Source organism: Bactrocera tryoni, chromosome 1 (assembly GCF_016617805.1).
Source record: "Bactrocera tryoni isolate S06 chromosome 1, CSIRO_BtryS06_freeze2, whole genome shotgun sequence".
NCBI classification, from domain to species: domain Eukaryota; kingdom Metazoa; phylum Arthropoda; class Insecta; order Diptera; family Tephritidae; genus Bactrocera; species Bactrocera tryoni.
In genome coordinates, this window is record NC_052499.1 from 17785646 (window position 1) to 17803829 (window position 18184).

General features: G+C 39.9%; 4 protein-coding genes across 4 annotated transcripts in view; 2 read left to right on the top strand and 2 right to left on the bottom strand.

Annotated features, from left to right (window-relative positions):
• Window positions 1-9700, top strand: part of LOC120769208 (RNA helicase aquarius) — a 29812-nt gene extending 20112 nt beyond the window's left edge. The window contains exons 5-11 of the mRNA XM_040096104.1: window positions 5250-6075; window positions 6132-6340; window positions 6408-6868; window positions 7026-8069; window positions 8142-8313; window positions 8688-9056; window positions 9121-9700. Coding sequence (XP_039952038.1) covers window positions 5250-6075; window positions 6132-6340; window positions 6408-6868; window positions 7026-8069; window positions 8142-8313; window positions 8688-9056; window positions 9121-9621 — 3582 coding nt within the window. The 3' untranslated portion in view covers window positions 9622-9700. The remainder of the gene's footprint in view (window positions 1-5249; window positions 6076-6131; window positions 6341-6407; window positions 6869-7025; window positions 8070-8141; window positions 8314-8687; window positions 9057-9120) is intronic.
• Window positions 9701-9748: 48 nt separating this feature from the next.
• On the bottom strand, window positions 9749-10971 carry LOC120782421 (putative inner dynein arm light chain, axonemal). The gene is made up of 4 exons (XM_040114672.1): window positions 10665-10971; window positions 10480-10602; window positions 10210-10342; window positions 9749-10149 (listed from the first exon to the last, which is right to left on the bottom strand). Exons 1-4 carry the CDS (start codon window positions 10773-10775, stop codon window positions 9770-9772), a joined length of 747 nt encoding a protein of 248 aa, XP_039970606.1. The 5' UTR covers window positions 10776-10971; the 3' UTR covers window positions 9749-9769.
• Window positions 10972-11476: 505 nt separating this feature from the next.
• On the top strand, window positions 11477-16540 carry LOC120778279 (sphingomyelin phosphodiesterase 4). The gene is made up of 11 exons (XM_040110069.1): window positions 11477-11644; window positions 11733-12032; window positions 12097-12639; window positions 12701-12969; window positions 13032-13233; window positions 13334-13437; window positions 13506-13812; window positions 13878-13994; window positions 15781-15903; window positions 15977-16085; window positions 16262-16540. The coding sequence occupies exons 1-11, from the start codon at window positions 11618-11620 to the stop codon at window positions 16453-16455; spliced, it is 2295 nt and encodes a 764-aa protein (XP_039966003.1). The 5' UTR covers window positions 11477-11617; the 3' UTR covers window positions 16456-16540.
• Window positions 16541-16609: 69 nt separating this feature from the next.
• The window catches only part of LOC120778289 (cytochrome P450 315a1, mitochondrial), an 18526-nt gene continuing 16951 nt past the window's right edge, over window positions 16610-18184 (bottom strand). The window contains exons 5-7 of the mRNA XM_040110078.1: window positions 17642-17857; window positions 16939-17154; window positions 16610-16815 (exon numbers count right to left, since the gene is read on the bottom strand). Of these exons, the coding sequence (XP_039966012.1) occupies window positions 16696-16815; window positions 16939-17154; window positions 17642-17857 (552 nt within the window). The 3' untranslated portion in view covers window positions 16610-16695. The remainder of the gene's footprint in view (window positions 16816-16938; window positions 17155-17641; window positions 17858-18184) is intronic.

Here is an 18184-nt window from a genome sequence, read left to right on the forward strand (position 1 = left end):
TACGCCCATTATGTTGACCATAAGTTGACCGAAGCGCGCGAAACACATTCTTTACAAAAAAAAAACAAAATATTACTTTTTTTTTAAGTTGATTAATTTCATGTCATTTCATATAATATGATAAAAATACTTCGAATATCTTGGCTTGTGGCTACATCATTCCTACAGGGATGTTACTTACATTAACCTCCCAACACCAATATAAATGAAAATATCTTCTTGTATATTTAGTTCCAGTTTTTTTTTGTTGTTTTTTGAAATGTTGTTGTATTTAATTACTTCAGTTGTCGTGTATTTATTTGCTCGCTTGCTTGCTGGTCATTGATTGGAAACGGAAACCGGCAATAGTGTCACAGACAACAGCTCGTGCCGCAGATGCCTCTGCACGCACACACATATGTATACCTAATACGCTTTCCGATAGCCGCTTGCAACCAAGCGCGGCTGAAATTTTGTCTTCTTGCAACACTGCCACATTACTTAAACATCTGCGCGTCCCCCAAAGGCTGCAATCTTCATTGTCGAAGTTGTTGACCCAATTGAATCAGTGAATTCCAAAACCAAATAAAGGTTTTTACAACTTACTCGTATTCCTTTATTTCCTTTGATTTTGTATCGGCAATACCAAATGATTTTAATACAGGGGTACTCGACAGGGACTCATATATAATCATAGTACATTCGCTACAAAATTTTGCTAAATATTGCTGGCTAGCTCTAAATCTAAGTCTATTTATGCCGTAGGGTGTTTCCACGTGGCCAAACCTGCACATATGAGTATACTCTCTTCAACGTTTATTTTTTCAAGTTATGCGTTCAGTTACTCACCCAACTCTCAAAGTTTGTAGGATCTGCAGTCCTGTAAAGGAGGTTAGGAATATTTGTGTTGTATCCAGTTACTCGATGGCATTTCAACAATTTTCACTTGGCAGTTTTCTTCTTCTTTATTGGTGTTGACACCGCTTACGCGAGTTTACAACAGCGCGCCAGTCGTTCTTCTTTTTCGCTGTTTGAAGCCAATTCGAGATTCCAAACGAAGCCAGGTCGTTCTCCATATGGTCTTTCTAACGGAGTGGAGGTTATCCTCTTCCTCTGCTTCCCCGGGTGCTGCGTCGAATACTTTCAGAGCTGAAGTGTTTTCGTCCATTTGGACGACATGGCCTAGCCAACGTAGCCATTGTCTTTTAATTCGCTGAACTATGTCAATGCCGTCATATATCTCATACAGCTCAGCGTTCCATCGAAGGCGATATTCGCTGTGGCCAATGCGCAAAATACCATAAATCTTAGGTAGAAACTTTGTCTCGAAAAATCGTAACGTCGACTCAGCAGTTGTTGTCATCGTCCATGCCTCTGCACCATATAGCAGGACGGGAATAATGAGTGACTTATAGAATTTGGATTTTGTTCGTCGAGAGAGGATCAATATCATCGGCGTACGCCAGCAGGTGTATACTCTTATAGAAGATGTTACCTTCTCTATTTAGCTCTGCAGCTCGAATTATTTTCTCCTCGTTTGTTATCGAGCGGTTCGGAGAGATCCTTCCCGAACCTGACGGAACTTATGATATTGATTAACGTCAGTTTACGCATCCGTATTAGTTTCGCGGGGATACCAAATTCAGACATTCCGGCATAGAGGCAGCTCCTTTTCGTGCTGTCTAAAGCAGCTTTGAAATCGACGAAGAGGTGTTGCGTGTTGATTCTCGTTTTCTGGGAGCCTTAAGCTCTAATAAATCTGATAAATCAAATATTTCTTTATATGCGACACATTCCCTCAAAGTCAAAGTCAAGCATCACATAATTCATTTCTTTTTGGTTCAAACAATGACTTTCCGGTGGACACAACATTGTTCTACGAAAAAGATACTACCTGGCAATGAACGGACGCCTCGATTAGCATTTTGCATAAAAGGTTCGAGTTCCTCTCTCAACTTTTTTCACGTACTTATTTCGATCTGTACTAATTTATACCTACTTAGCCTTTTTGAGCCACGAAACTAATTGGTCTCACTTCTCTAAAAATATACACTACGCACTTCGTTGCTCAAAATAAATACAACAATTCGCCCATATTAAGCAACCCTTTGCAAGCAGCAAGTGCCTTATAGGTAAACTTTTTCCTAAAGAAAAACTAAATTAAATTTACTCCACCGTCGATTGCTTGCCACATTTAAAGTCAACAACTTTTCTTATCGCATTTATTTGTAAGCCAAAACTCGGAGTTTCTTCTTCTCTAAAAAACTAAAACGAATTCCTTGTCATTCCTTGTTATCGCACGTCAACTTCAAAGTTTACAACATTGGCGTCTACGTTGCTACGACTATCAGCGCTGTTGTTGTGGGTTGCGTCGTCAAGGAGCTGTGTGCTGCCCTATATTTCGGTCGCATAGGCAGCAATCGACTTCCGTGTTTTTGTCGCTCCTCGTGGCATGCCGATGTTTTGACTTGACCACACGTCCGATCGCCCATCCGTCTGCTTGTCCGTCCGTCTGTCAGCTGAGTTTGGTAGTGTAAAAACGAGCTACCGTTATAATTTGGAAAGCATGTTCGATTTTCTCATACTCACACTTCTTTTGTGTGAAGGATATTTACTGGGGCACGTGGTCATGCTCGGTAGAAATATTTATTTGTGTGCCACACACACACTTCCCGACAACTATTAAGGCTGCATTGAATGTGTTACGTGATTTTAAACGTTTAACTACATTCATATGCTTTTTTACCTCTACAACAACAAAAACTTCCATTAGCAGCCAACGCACGAATCGTCGAGACGCAACGCTAAAACGACTGCCAATTGTTTTGTGGTTGTTCGCTGCTAAGTTTTAGTGGTGAGATGGTGATGTATCGAATTGCGTTGGCTTTCAATTCGGTGTTTGTGCCTTTGTGGTACCGCATCTTGTGCTAGTTTTGTTATGAAGTTATTTGTGTGTGTGTAAGGGTGGTGCAAAAAGTCACTGAAAATAAAAATCCTGTGTTCTCCAACCCCTGCAAACAATTTCTACCGGCATACGATTACTAAGAACCGTCGATAGTTTAGGACTTTGCCAGGAGTTGTACTGCTTCTTCATTACTGGCGTAGACACCGCTTACGCGGTTTCTTCTTTTCGCAATTTGGCGCCAATTCGAGATACCTAGTACAGTCAAGTGCTTCTCCACCTGATCTCTCCAACGGAGTAGAGGTTTTCCTCTTACTCTGCTTCGTCCGGCGGATACAGCGTCGCATATTTTCAGAGCTGGAGTGTTTTTATCCATACGGACGACATGACCTAGCCAGCGTAGCTTGTAGCCGCTGTCTCTTAATTTGCTGACCTATGTCAATGTCGTCGTATAACTCATCGTTCCATGGAAGCCTAGCCTTCAAACTGGTTAAGTTGCAACATCTTCCACAGTCAAGCCAAATATTATCGGGCAAGGAACGACCGCTTTAGAATGTTAAACTCTAAATAAATAGGAAGTCATTCTCAAAATGGTATTTTCATAATATTTTTTATTGAACCACCCTCGTTTCACTTAATTTTTCTATCTAGTATAAAGATATGACTTACATAAAAACAAATTATTGCGTGCGCCGATGTCACGAGTTCGCATTCCTGTCGACCGTAATAGCAGGTGTGTTAGTTTATTTCTGATTCTCGTGGGAAATAATTATTGCATATATGAGTATTTGAGTTTTTTGCTTCGTATTTTGGAGGTTATGTTTTCTGTGGAGGTTTGATTGAGAGTATCACTCAAGAAACAATAAATATTTTTGACATAAACTGAAAGATATGGGCGTAGACGATTTTAGAGTTTCTGGGGGTTTGTTAAATTCAATATAAGCGTCTGGAAGGACTTGCTTCAAAGTTAAGAAGAAGCTAACTTTGTTCTAGGTGAGGAGCTCACTAGATCACTTGGCGACTGAGCAGATGCTGATAGCTCGCCAGGCACATGCGAAGACCAGCAGTTCAATAGTAAATCCTAAAAAGACTGCGGAGCTTCAACTTATCAATATATTTGATGATACTGTCGAGTTGTTATATAAAATGAAACCATTCAGTTTATTGTCAGGTGACTGTCCTGTGGAACGGACTTTGAACTACAAATAGCTTTCGGTTTGGTTAAGTTTATCTGGTAGGCCTATAGACCAGTTTGATCTTTTGCGATACCAGATGGAGTTCACTTGCTAAGTCCAAGACGAGTGGTCATCGTTTAGGATACCTGTGCTTGTCGCGAATTTTAACAGACTCTGCGGCCTCGCTGTCGATACGACTTCCAGTGTATCATACAATGGGGACCCCAAATGCTTACAACGCAGTCTTTGCCCTTTCCGCGTTTATGCTAACAGCGCTTTCTTGGTCCGCAATCTGCTCCCGTTGCAGTGGAGGTGTGGCCGCTGGCGACACAGCTCTTACGATCGCTGAATCCGCCGGTGGTAGCAGCCTCACATCCCACCGACTTTTGGACTGATATCCCGGTCCGCTTCGTTCCTTTGTCGTCCTCCATTACGAGTTTTAGATTTGGGAGTCTCTACCACTAGCGTTTTATACCTAACGCCGGGTACCTCAATAACAATGGCCGTTGTATTACCCATTCACCTACTTCTGTGGATGCATTTAAAGCAGTCCAAGATAAGGAGATGAATGGGAAAATACGTCAACCTTCGCTAGGAGCCGCCTGCCAGCAATGTAGTGACTAGAAGCCAGATCCAGAAGCCAGCTTAAGATCATGACATTGTAAGCGGCTACATCCATTGCCCAGTCGACACGCGCGCGCAGGACAAAGCTAAAAGGATTTTTGGTCTAACCTTACCTAACTATTAGCTTTAAAACATTCATTCTCTTAAAGAGTTAATTTCAATATCTCAACTCCGAGTCTCGCTCTGAATATTGACTCATACCAAAGCCGGTGATTTATGCTTTGAATTTCGACGTACTAGATAAAAACTAACAACTCGGCTTTGTGAGATTTAATTTAACGTAGGTCAGGGGAATATAATAGACAGCTTACAAAAACGTCCGCGATCCAAATGATACATTGTATTTGTAAGAGGCGACTTCGCTGAATTTCTAAACGGCACTTTCATCTAAGTTCTTTCGGCCTTAGCAGTGAGCTAAGTCTTCGCAAGAGTAGGATGCGTTCCATAGAGAAATTCCATAAGATACTAACCCACTACTCGTATGCCTACTTTCATTCCATCCTGTCGTTTCATTATTCGTCAATCAACAAGTCATATATATACATATATATATCTACTCTGCATTGCAGCTCCTCGACATGTTGAAGTTCTATACGCGCTTCGAAATCAGTGACGTTACCGGCGACTCACTAACCGATCATCAGATGACACAGCTGCATTACAAGAAAATCACTTCACTACAACGTGCGGCATTCGCCAAATTTCCCGATTTGCGACTGTTCGCTTTGTCCAATGTCGCGAATGTAGACACGCGCGATGCGCTGCAACGTCACTTTGGTGCATTGGATGCAAAAGCGCTCAAAGAAATTGCATCGTTTTTGAATTTGGTGCCGGAAGCACTAGATCCACCCTTCCAATGGCATCGGCTCGACGATGAATTCCTCAAGGAGCTGTTGATAACGCGTCACGAACGTCGCTGTTCACAGCTGGAGGCGCTCAATGAGATGCCACTCTATCCCACCGAAGATATAATATGGGACGAAAATGTTGTACCTTCCGAATACTTTTCGGGTGATGGTTGCTTAGCCTTGCCAAAGTTGAATTTACAATTTCTTACTTTACATGATTACTTGTTGCGCAACTTTAATCTGTTCCGCTTGGAATCCACCTATGAGATCCGACAGGACATTGAAGATGCTGTTAGTCGCATGTTGCCGTGGCAATCGGAGGATGGTGGTGTCGTATTTGGCGGCTGGGCGCGCATGGCTCTGCCGATAGCCACATTCGCCGTGGTTGAGGTGACGAAGCCGCACATCGGCGAGCGTAAACCGTCACGCGTGCGCGCCGATGTCTCGGTAACCTTGTCCGTACGTAAGGAAATTAAAGATGAGTGGGAGAACTTACGCAAGCATGACGTATGTTTCTTAATAACAGTGAAGCCGACTAAGCCTTACGGTGAGTAGAATGTGGATTCTTTTCTTATTTTGACTAAACAAAAGTTATATTTCCAGGCACCAAATACAATCCACGGGAGCCCTTCATACCACAAGTGGGTCTCGTGTATGTGCGCGGCTGTGAGGTGGAGGGTATGTTGGATGTCAATGGACGTGTGATAGAAGATGGTCCCGAACCACGCCCACAATTGCCCGGCGAGCAACGCACCTACCGCGTTTGGTTGGACTCGAATCAATACCGCTTGGACATGGACAATTTACAAGATGTACGCTGAAAATATTTAGTTTGCGACTTTCTTTTTAACTAACTAATATGTTTCAATTTTCGCTCAGGGTTCCGATGATGTCTACGAGAGCTTTAACATCATAATGCGTCGCAAGCCAAAAGAGAACAACTTCAAGGCTGTGCTGGAGACCATACGCCATTTAATGAATACCGAATGTGTGGTGCCGCCATGGTTGCATGACTTACTGCTCGGCTATGGTGATCCGGGTGCTGCACACTACTCGCACATGCCGAATCAGGAGCGCAGCCTAGATTTCAATGACACTTTCTTGAATTTCGATCATCTACAAAATAGTTTTCCAGGCTATGAGATTAAATGTGCGGCGGCGGAGGAAAAGCGCGTACCACCATTCCGTTTGATATTTGAAGATGTGCCGCAAGAGAAAAATGGTGATGATGATGATAAGGAAGATGACACAAATATGAAGGCCGCCTTGGAAAAGGCCATTGTGGTACAGCCATATGTGTACGAAAGCCGTGGTCCATATGTGGCTAACAAACCGAAACAGTGAGTATAGACGTACATATTATGGTGTGTATGAAAGAGATAAGTTCGAATCAAACTGGCAGTCTTGCAAATTATGAAGTATTTTACAATTTTTGAACCGCCGCGAACCCAAAACAACCGGTTTTACGTTACCGACTAACTGTCAATTGTTTTTCAGAAACTCGGTACGTTTCACCTCTACCCAATTGGAAGCCATACGCGCTGGCATGCAACCCGGTCTAACGTTAGTTGTGGGCCCACCAGGTACAGGCAAAACTGATGTGGCAGTGCAAATCATATCCAATATCTACCACAATCATCCCAATCAACGCACTTTAATCGTAACACACTCCAATCAGGCGCTTAATCAACTCTTCGAAAAAATTATGGCTTTAGACATTGACGAACGGCATTTACTACGTCTGGGTCACGGCGAAGAGGCACTGGAGACGGAGAAAGATTTCAGTCGTTATGGGCGCGTCAACTACGTGTTGACACAACGCTTGGAATTGCTTAAGAAAGTACAAAAGCTGCAGGAATCGCTCAATGTGCTCGGCGATAATGCGTACACTTGCGAAACAGCCGGTTACTTTTATCTCTACAATGTAGTGGCGCGTTGGGAAAAGTTCCTTACACAAGCCACAGCCGTTTCGGTAGCAGCGGAGCCGGCGGCATGGCGTGCAGTCTTCGAGAAAGAATTTCCTTTCACACGTTTCTTCGCCGATGCGCCACAACCACTATTCAAGGGCGACACATACGATGAATATATGGAAATTGCCAAATCTTGTTTCCGTTATATAACGCATATTTTCACAGAACTGGAGGAATTTCGTGCATTCGAACTGTTGCGCACCGGTTTGGATCGCTCCAAATATTTGCTTGTGAAAGAAGCAAAAATCATAGCCATGACTTGTACACACGCTGCGCTGAAGCGTAAAGAACTAGTTAATTTGGGCTTTCGCTATGACAACATACTGATGGAGGAGGCGGCGCAAATTTTGGAAATTGAAACATTTATACCGCTGCTGCTACAAGATCCGCTCGATGGTTATAATCGTTTGAAACGTTGGATTATGATCGGTGATCATCATCAATTGCCGCCGGTCATTAAAAATATGGCATTCCAAAAGTACTCGAATATGGAGCAGAGCTTATTTACGCGCTTGGTGCGTTTGGGCGTACCCACTGTCGATTTGGATGGCCAAGGACGTGCCAGATCAAGGTATGATTCGGGTTGTAGTGTTTTGATTAATATTTTTTTATTTTTACTTTTTTCATTGTTACTATTTTTTAGCATATGCTCTTTATACAAGTGGCGCTACAAGAGACTAGACGATCTTTCGCATATCTTAGAGCGCACGGAATATCGTAATGCAAATGCTGGCTTTGTACACGACTATCAGCTCATCAACGTGGATGATTTCAAGGGTGTGGGCGAAACGGAACCGAATCCGTTCTTTTATCAAGTAAGTTCTTAAGTTAATCGATTTTTTTCTATAAATGATCGATCCGTAAATTCGATATCAAACTATATCATTTCATATGTTCGTCTATAATTTAAACTGAAGTACGCTAAATTCCCCAAACACCCAAATCATACCTTATTCTTCGTCATATCCTTCTCATTATGCTTATACATATACTCAATTTTGGTCAAAATATTTCAAGTTTTTATCCTAACCCATCTTTTCATCTCATGATTTTATGATTTTCGTCAATCTTAAGTTTACACATTGTCTTGCCTCTCTTCCCGCTCATTATCCTTGCTCAGAGCTCATATACGTTCCACTTCGCAAAATGTTCTTTCCACTCTTTTCATAAACTAACTTTTAATCGACAGAATCTCGCTGAGGCTGAGTATATAGTAGCTGTTTATATGTACATGCGTCTATTGGGCTACCCCGCCGAGAAGATATCCATATTGACCACCTACAATGGACAAAAGCATTTGATACGCGATGTAATCAATGTGCGTTGTGGCAACAATCCACTCATCGGCTGGCCATACAAAGTCACCACTGTGGATAAGTATCAGGGTCAACAGAATGACTACATACTGATTTCATTGGTGCGCACAAAAGCGGTTGGCCATTTGCGCGATGTACGTCGTTTGGTTGTGGCTATGAGTCGTGCGCGTCTCGGCTTGTATATTTTCGGACGTGTAGCATTGTTTAAGAACTGTTTTGAATTGCAACAAACATTTAAATTGGTAAGTCCATTGATGTTTCATTACAAAATGTTGTTTCGAATTAAAACTTATGTTTTCAATGCAGCTCACACAACGTCCACAGCGGCTGCAACTAATACCAGAAGAAACCTATCCCGCACAGCGTTTAACCAACGACAAAGTCGATGCACAAAACTTGTGCGAAGTAAACAATATGTCTCATATGGCCGAGTATGTATACGAAATGTATATGAAACGTATGGAAGAGATAAAGGATAAGCTACCAGCACAAGGTGACTTGCAAATGTACGCCAACTTACCGCAGGAGAGTGTAGGCGACGTGTCTGCAACACCTGAGACAGAAGAAGCCGCCGGAGAAACAGAAGAGCCGCCAGCAAAGCGTCCAACTAACGAAATAAAAAAGCCAGATAAAGCTGCTGCTAAATTCACACCCACGCCGATTGTTAATGAAATCAACATGGAGGATGTGGTGGAGCAGGAGCAGAAAGCGCCAGCTGAGACAGCAGCGGCAATATCCACCGAGACGGAGGAAATTGTGACGCCTGATGAAACTGATGCTGCTGAGGCGCCGACGAATGCTGAGTGATTTGCTTATTCACTGAAATATTATTAAAGTTTAAAATGTCATCAAAATAACAAAAGATTCATCAATAAATATAGAAATATAAACATTTTATTACACAAAAAGTATTAAAAATTGCACAAAAGCCCTTGCTAGCACGTGTATATATTTTTCACTTCTTTGGCGCTGTAATGCCCTCCAGTTGCGCCTTGAGCTGTGTATTGGTCTTCTTGAGGAATGCCACCTCTTCTGCATATTTCTTCTCCTCGGACGCACGCAATTCCGCATTACGTCGCTCTGCTTGTTCTTGTTTAATTTTCATATCGTTTATAATATCTTCGAGCGTTTCTTTCTCCATTTCCAATGTTTTGACACGATCACGCAACATTTCCTTTTCTTCGTGCGCTTGCAATGCCTTACGCATACCAAAAGCCACCGAACTGCAATATAGCGTTTCATACGCCTCCATTGACATGGTGATTTCGTCGCGTATGCGTAGTAACAGTAAACCACGCTCAGAACAATTGATGGTGACCTGACGTATTATTTCATCTTGAAAGCAGATATTTGGACATTAGTATTTAACACCACGTACATGTATTTTTTGCCTACCAAAACACTGTGTATATAATTCTCTACGTATGGGGCATATTCCAGTCTCACGAGCCTGCGTTTGTTGAAGACGTGTGTCGAGCATCTCTTGCAGATTGATCACATCTTGTCGTGTAGCTGGTGTGCTTGAAACCTTTTGGAAGAAACATAAATTTAGGTACAAGTTGGCGGCAACATTTTTATAGATGTCTATGCTTTATTTAACACGATGTTTTTTCAGCTAAAACCTTAGTTTCACTTATTTGGTAATTTTTCATTTCATGTACTTACTGTTTGCTGCCACAATTGTCCATCCTCTTCCCAACAGCGCGGTGGCAAAATCGAATTCAATATCTCCTCGGTTTCCCGTTTAGTGTCGAGCAAAGCACCGGCTGTTAGTGGTCGCTTCAGCTCCTATGTAAGTCATTAAAATATTAAATTCAGCTTGCGACAAAAATCTAACATGCTGGACTTACAATTTCTGTTGGTACACCCTTTTTGTCTGGATGTTTTACCACCAAAACTGGGTTATTGTAGCGCACCAGCGTCTGGTATTGATCGACTGTTGTTACATCCACTTCCTCCATGGTATTGCGTCAATGATTTTATTACAATTGCAATAATATTATTTATGTATACGTATAAAAATAAAAAAAAAACAATAATTTCCTAATAGTTTTATAAATTTTCTATTTTCTCGATTTGTCTGCCTTCCCAACGGCTGACTTATAATATGTGTTGTTCTTTTGTTTATAGCAACCGGAAATGGAAGAGTCAAGTAATTTAAAAACACTTTAACCCACTTTTTTTTGCTTTGTGCTTCGCTATGCAAGAGGTGTATGCAACCGTGCATTCCCTTGCAATAAAATATTGACACCCTGTGGTGTATTTGAATGCATATATGTATATGCAATAACATTCGCTATTATGAGCGAACAACTAAAAGTGCAGAGCTAGAAAAATAGTAAAAACATAATAAAATATGCGGCCACTACACAATATGAGACAGAAAGTGATTGTCAGTACTTTATATATTAGTTAAAATATATTTAGCAAATAACTTCATAACATCAAAACTATGTGGAAACTACTTAAGTTATATTTTAAAATTTATCAAATTTCATTTAAATTTATAGTAGTACACATTTTTTTTTAAGAAATCTTGTCACGTTGTCTTGTATTAAAGCATTAAATTTTTGTCTTATAATTCGCCATTTGTAATTAGTGTTAAAATTTCTGTAACTAAAATCCCTTTACAAAGAAATTACATCATTGTTTTATTTATACATCTGGTAGCACAGTGGGTATGCAGCCGGCTGCCGCAGAAACTCTAGTAGTGACAAACTTACCGCCGTTTTAGTAGTAAACAAACTGAATAGGGAAAAAATATTCTATCATTCAACAAACTGCAAAAGGCAAGCAGATAATAATGGCCTTTTATAACGAGAATCTTGGTGTAAGTACTAATTGCAAATAAATAATATCAATAAAGTTGGAAAATAACCTCAAATTATTTGTATGCATTGACCATCTGTTTAACATAGAATCGGATAATGGAGCTGATGAGCTATCCCATACCGGACCGTTGTGTAGAATTAACTCAGCTGTTTGAGCGTTGCAGTCTACGTGAACTACAGGATGTTTTCCCGACAATAGTGCAATCTGTTTTTGGTATAGGTAGTGGGGGTCTTGGTTGGGGCTTACGTGCGACCACCAAGGAAAATTCGCCTATGTGCTTCGATATACTGCATGAGTTCTTCTCGCCCATGGGTCCAATGTTGCGGCTGTGCTATCGCCTTCTAAATGAAGCTATCAAATTTGAATTCAATTTGGATTTGCTGCCGGTGAGTTAATAATGTTTATTTTATTAAATAGTATCGATTTTTATAAATTTCACCTATATTGTAGCACAAAGTAAGCGAGATGATACAATCTGGCCAATATTCACTTTTCTATGCCGACTTAGTAAACATTGATCCATTCCGTCGACAAGTCACATCACTTCTACTGAACGCATTCGATTATTATATGCTTCACTATGTTATACACGCTACATTTCCACTGCATAAATTGTATCCAGCTGCATTACAAGTGCATAATGAGCGCATGAAAACGGTATACTTCTTCTTAACAGCGGAATATCTATGCACCCTTTTGCCGGGCAATCCAGATGCGATCGTTTTTCCGACAAATATTTGTACGTCGGTTAAGGCGCCACAACCACTGCAGCCGGTGCAACCGCTGCAGCCGCAACGCTCGCCAAAATATTTGAAAATACCATCAAACACCAGTTTGTTTCAGGCAGACAGTCCGTCTACATCAGCGGCAGCTGCAGCGGCTGTGCAGGCCGCACGAAATTGTGAGTCACCGCGTACACATTGCTGGCGCACTGAATCCGTACTGCATTTCTTCATAGATACATGGCTGCGCTATGACATCGATGAGGCGCGCGTAAGTGCAAGTGTAAAATTTTTAAAAATATTTTAAATATTTAATTTTAAATACATTATAGGACTTACCGAGCAGTGAATTTATACGTGTTGTGCGTATATTGGTTAAGCAAGTGCATACATTTGCGAATTCGACGCACTTGGATCACACACCAATGATGATGTTACGTAAACTTGCCAATCCAATGATGAAAACGCGCATTTACCCATTTCTTAAAAGCATTATAGGACGCTGGCCACTGGATAGTTCATTATCAGTGGTATTGGAGTTATGGCTCAGCTACATACAACCTTGGCGTTATCTGTTTGATGCCCCAAATGCAGGGTACTAGTAAGTGAAAATTGATTTAGTGTGACATATGACATTTATTTAACTTTGGTAATTATTGACAGCGGTGGTAGCGGCGTTAATGCTGGCAACAGTGTGGCGTCGGGGCCTAGTGCCAATGAAGTAGCAGTAAGTCAGCGCTTCAGCACGTTCATAGCGGAGAATTTGGTGATATATACGCAAATTTTTGTTTACATATTGCCACGTTTCGAACGCCTGGATTTCACAACATTTAGAAATGTTATTATGCTGCATCGTTTGGTTAAGGTGCGTAAGAGAAGAGGATTCAAATATTGAAAAGTGATACAATAATTGAACAACAGCATTTTGTAATATGTGCCAAATAATATTTGAAATCTTATTTTAGGTTTTCAGTCAGCCTAACCTGCCGGCAATGCTTTGCCAAGCAGAGCAAGCATATATATGTCAACTCGGCACGGATTCACCAAGAAAGCATTCAGTTTACGCCAGGTATCACTGCTCTTACACTTAGCATTCAAATTTTTTGTGAATTAACATCGCTTTTTAAACACTTCTAGACAAGGCAAAAACGAATGGGATGGCATTTTCCACGAGGAAAGCTACACACCACTCTTTGGTCCAGCAGTTAAATGCGAGATTGAGCAAGTTATCAAAACTGTATGCATTTCACGTTTATATGTGCTCCAAGAAATCGACAGTATACGACGCGATATTGTGGAGCAACGCAAAGCGCATAGTTTTTTGCGTAAAATGTTTGCCAGCATATTTGCTGATGTCTCACCGGCAGAGTTGAAATTACAAGAAATTGCCAAAATACCTGATGTACTCGATTTAGCTGTGCGCTCATTGTCCAATATGTTCGATGTAAGTTGCTTACACTTGCTTAATGTATAAAGTTATTGTAATTCAATAATAATGTTTATATGTAGGTACGATTGCCGGAAATTACATTGGAACAAATACACGACCGCAGCAGTCCGCAATTAAACATTTCTGCATACGATAGTAGTGATTATTTGGATATATCAAAAATTTCACCAATACAGGTGAGTGCATAATATTGATTTGAATTCTTTATTCCTGAAACTTCAAAAAAGTGAGCCTCGCGTATTAGAATATTGAAAAAGTGTAATTTTTTCGCATCAATTTTGTCGCTAATGGGTGTTTTCGTTGGGTGAGTTGAGTACGTGACTGCTTCTACACACGTTAATACGGTTTATTTAACAATAACGGATCCGAAGTTTTATCGAGAGATTGTCATCTCGACAGCATTGTCGAAAATTATTTTTTAAAAACAACAACGAATTGAAATTTCATTCTGTCGGTACCGAAACTACCCGAATCCAGCCAATAACCTTACACTTTTTTAATTTATCTATAAAAAAAAGCTTCCATAGATTTTTGACTTGCTAATCGGCTTGACAAAACGCTTAAAATGTTTTGTGGCATGTTATATACGGCTACAACAACAATGAGACGGCCTATTGACATCCTGGGTTTGTTAGATATCTTGAAGTTTTTCTTCGGCTACGTGTCCAATATATGTTGTTGTTGTAGTGACAGAAATATGCCGAGTTGACAGTCTTTGACCCGATACAAAATCCGTGCCAGTTCCGGTTACGTAGACCCGACTGTCGTGGGAACGGAAATGTCTAATATATCTTCATTATTGCTTAATAGCGTAAAGACAGATATTGACTGTGGCGAGATCCACTACATATCTATAGCGTATTATTGATATTTATATCGTGAAGAGGATATATTAAGTTCGCAACGAATTTTGTAAAATATATGTACATATAATCGATCAGAATGACGAGCTGAGTCCATTTATATATAAATTCATATAGCTTCCATACAGACTGATCGAATTTCTATCACCCCTCGTACGCTGATGATTGTACGATATTGACGTCGGGCAATGGAATCGATGATATGTACTCAAGCGTAAACGGCTATCTCTCCGACCTTTTTTGCTTGCCCGCTGAACGGAACTTAACACACTCCCTCACTAAATCAGTAGCGACCATATTCATAAACTGGACGAAGGAGTACAGACTTGACCTCAATATTGCAGTCGATGGCGTTAAGATACCGACTGGCAATAACCCAAAAATTTTAGGTATGATTTTCGACAGCCTGTGCTCCTTCACTCCTCATACGACCGCGATTATCGCCAAAGTACAGAGCCGCAACAAAATCCTCAAGTCGTTAACCGGCAGCACAAGGGGAAAGTACAAAGCAACGTAGTTGGCAACATACAAGGCAAACGGCCGGCCGGTCCTTTACTATGCTGCACCAATATGGTCACCTGGATGCAGTGAAACGCAGACGAGGAAGCTCCAAACTTGTCAGAACATTGCACTTCGGACTACAACAGGATGCTTCTTGATGTCTCCCATCGTACACCTGTTCCTGCTGGGATGTTTTCGCAGACACCATTGCAGACGAAGAGCTCGAGTTGCCGGGAGAAATGAGAGTGACCCTTGCGCATATGTCCAGCGTGCAATGAGTACCCTCATGACACTAGCCACCCCTTTGCATGCCCTGCCTTTGATCCGATCTGTCGAATTTCCTGGGTCTACCGTTGGATGACGGCGATGACAACTTACATATCTAATCCTTACCATCCTAATGGAGTTTATGTACCCGTTACAATAACACCAACAAGATAACGATGTTCATGTTATAGTTTCGGTGCTTCCAAAATTTTTGGTTGCTTTTTGTTTTGTTTTATAAATATTTTTTTTTGCCTTTTATTTTATTCACAACCTATTTCTCAAGCAAGTCTACCAAAATTTCGATTTAAACAATTATTTAATATTTTTCCAGATGCAAAACAATTTAGCGAATTTATCAGCGACAATCGATCCCGCCACAGTGCCTATAAAGGATTATGAGGTTAAATTCCTGGTGCGCTTTCTGCACAAAATTTCCTGTCGCCTAAATGAAACGGTGTGTATGAAAAACAAGCAATTGTATTTGTGCAGAATATATTAAACTTTAAAATAACTTCATTTGCTTGCAGTTTGGCAACGAAATTCAAGCACTATGGTGTCGCTCAGACATTGTGGGCAAAATAGCGCGACAACTGCTGTATCCGCCCATGACACAGCAGTGGTTTGACAAATCAAGAGGTAATAAACACACTTTTCTTTACCAAATTTAATTTTGTAGCATAAATATTATATTTTTTTCTATTTACATACCGATATTTGTGTATATAGTATATATGTATATATATTTTTAATACACTAAACAAATTACTAATACAACTAAAATTATTCACTTATTAAAATTGAAACATTTTAAGGTGTCAGTGAATTGTGTGAGGAACGTCTACCCGCCCGCATATGCCTGCGTCCATTGGCCTCATACCAAGTGCTCGGGCTCATCACATTTGCCATGCTGATCGGTTACTCATTATGGCGTGCGCCCATTTTCGGACTGTTTATTTTTATATTACTATTTTCTATATATATCACTATACTAGCATTATTTGTGTAATTACATATATACATAGATATGTATATATATTTAGCTACATAATTATTGTCCTAAATATCCTCATGCTCCGTTATATTTGAATTTTTTTAATATTTTATGTATGTATGTGTGTTTAAAATCTCAACTGAGTGCAAAGAATATTATACACTTTATATACATATATGTATATATATGTATATCTATATACTGAATATATATACGTGTTGTGTATGTATGTATATATATATGTATTAACTAATACTATGCGATGTCACGAAGTTTTATTGCCAGTCGTAGTGGCTGATCGGGTACCGTTACCAAACGCAGCTTGCAGTCAATTGGTGTTGTATTGTTACATTGCAACTTGAAATTGCTTATGACCTGAAACATGCAAGAATATGTTATAAAATTGAAAATCTGCGCACAATAGTTATAATTATATTAAATATTATAAAATTATATTTGCTTTGACGACGTTATTATATGTAAATGGCATGCACTTACCGACGCCAGCAGGCAGTGCATTTGTTTCATCGCCATGCGTCGGCCAATGCACGAACGATTGCCGATGGCGAATGGTAGCGAGCCATGCGATTGCAAGACTTCGCGTAATTCGCCGGTTTCCTCGTTGCGTTGCCAACGCTCTGGTTTTGCCGCCTCCGGATCGGGAAAATGTTTGGGTTCACGACCGGCCGTGTACAAGGAGAGCAGCACTAAGCTCTGGTTTTTGTGAGTTTTAAGAAAAAAAGAGTTTAGCGCTTAGCAATACAAATTTTAATAAAGCAACTATATGTAGTTTAAGGAAGACAGCAGAAAGATTATGCAATAAACGTATGATGTAAGTGTAAGTGCACATTTATATTAACATTAAAATAAATTAAATGCATTTTTTCAATTATTTTCAGGTAACAATTTTTGTATATACAAATTTTAGTTACAATTTCAAAAACAACAGCAACAAATAAGTCATGCAAATTATATAACATTTAATATTGCTACTGCGGATTTTAAACAAAATTTTTAAAATTACAACAACAATTATTATTTAATATTACTACTGCGGATTTTAAACAAAATTTTTAAAATTACAACAACAATTATTAACTAAAACAATCATTGCATGCAAAATCAAGCTTACATACATTTATCATACAGGTATATATTTTAGTAATAATTACGTTTTATGCTTATTAATTCACATACATACATTTCTTTCGATTTGATAGCCGCCAATATTGGCCTCAGTGTCCAAGTAGCGTCCAATAAATGGTGCAATCGGATATAAACGCATAGCCTCTTTTATGAGTCCATGCACCAGCATATTGCCGCGCCCGTCATGCGCAGCCATTTCTTTGGCCAAACGCTCTTGCATTTCCGGATTCTGAGTGAGTAGATAAAATGCCCATTCCGTTGTGTAGGCTGTCTGTAGTGGGGGAATATTAATAAAAAAAATACGTTAAAGTTAATATACAATGAGGTTATGTTGCCTGTGTTATAATGTGTGGACATTTTTGGTTTGACATTTTGAAGTTTTTATCCTTTACGAGTACTAAAAAAGAATTATTTTAGTCCAGTAGTTCGGACAATTTGTCTGCCACGCAATATATACTATTGTATTTCATTTTAAATAATTTGTTCGGTGATTGTTGCCATTGGACAATAATCCATACCGAATTTTGTGAAGATGATTTGTCAAATAAAATTGTTTTTCATACAACACTGAATTCTCATCGTTCAGTTTGTATGACAG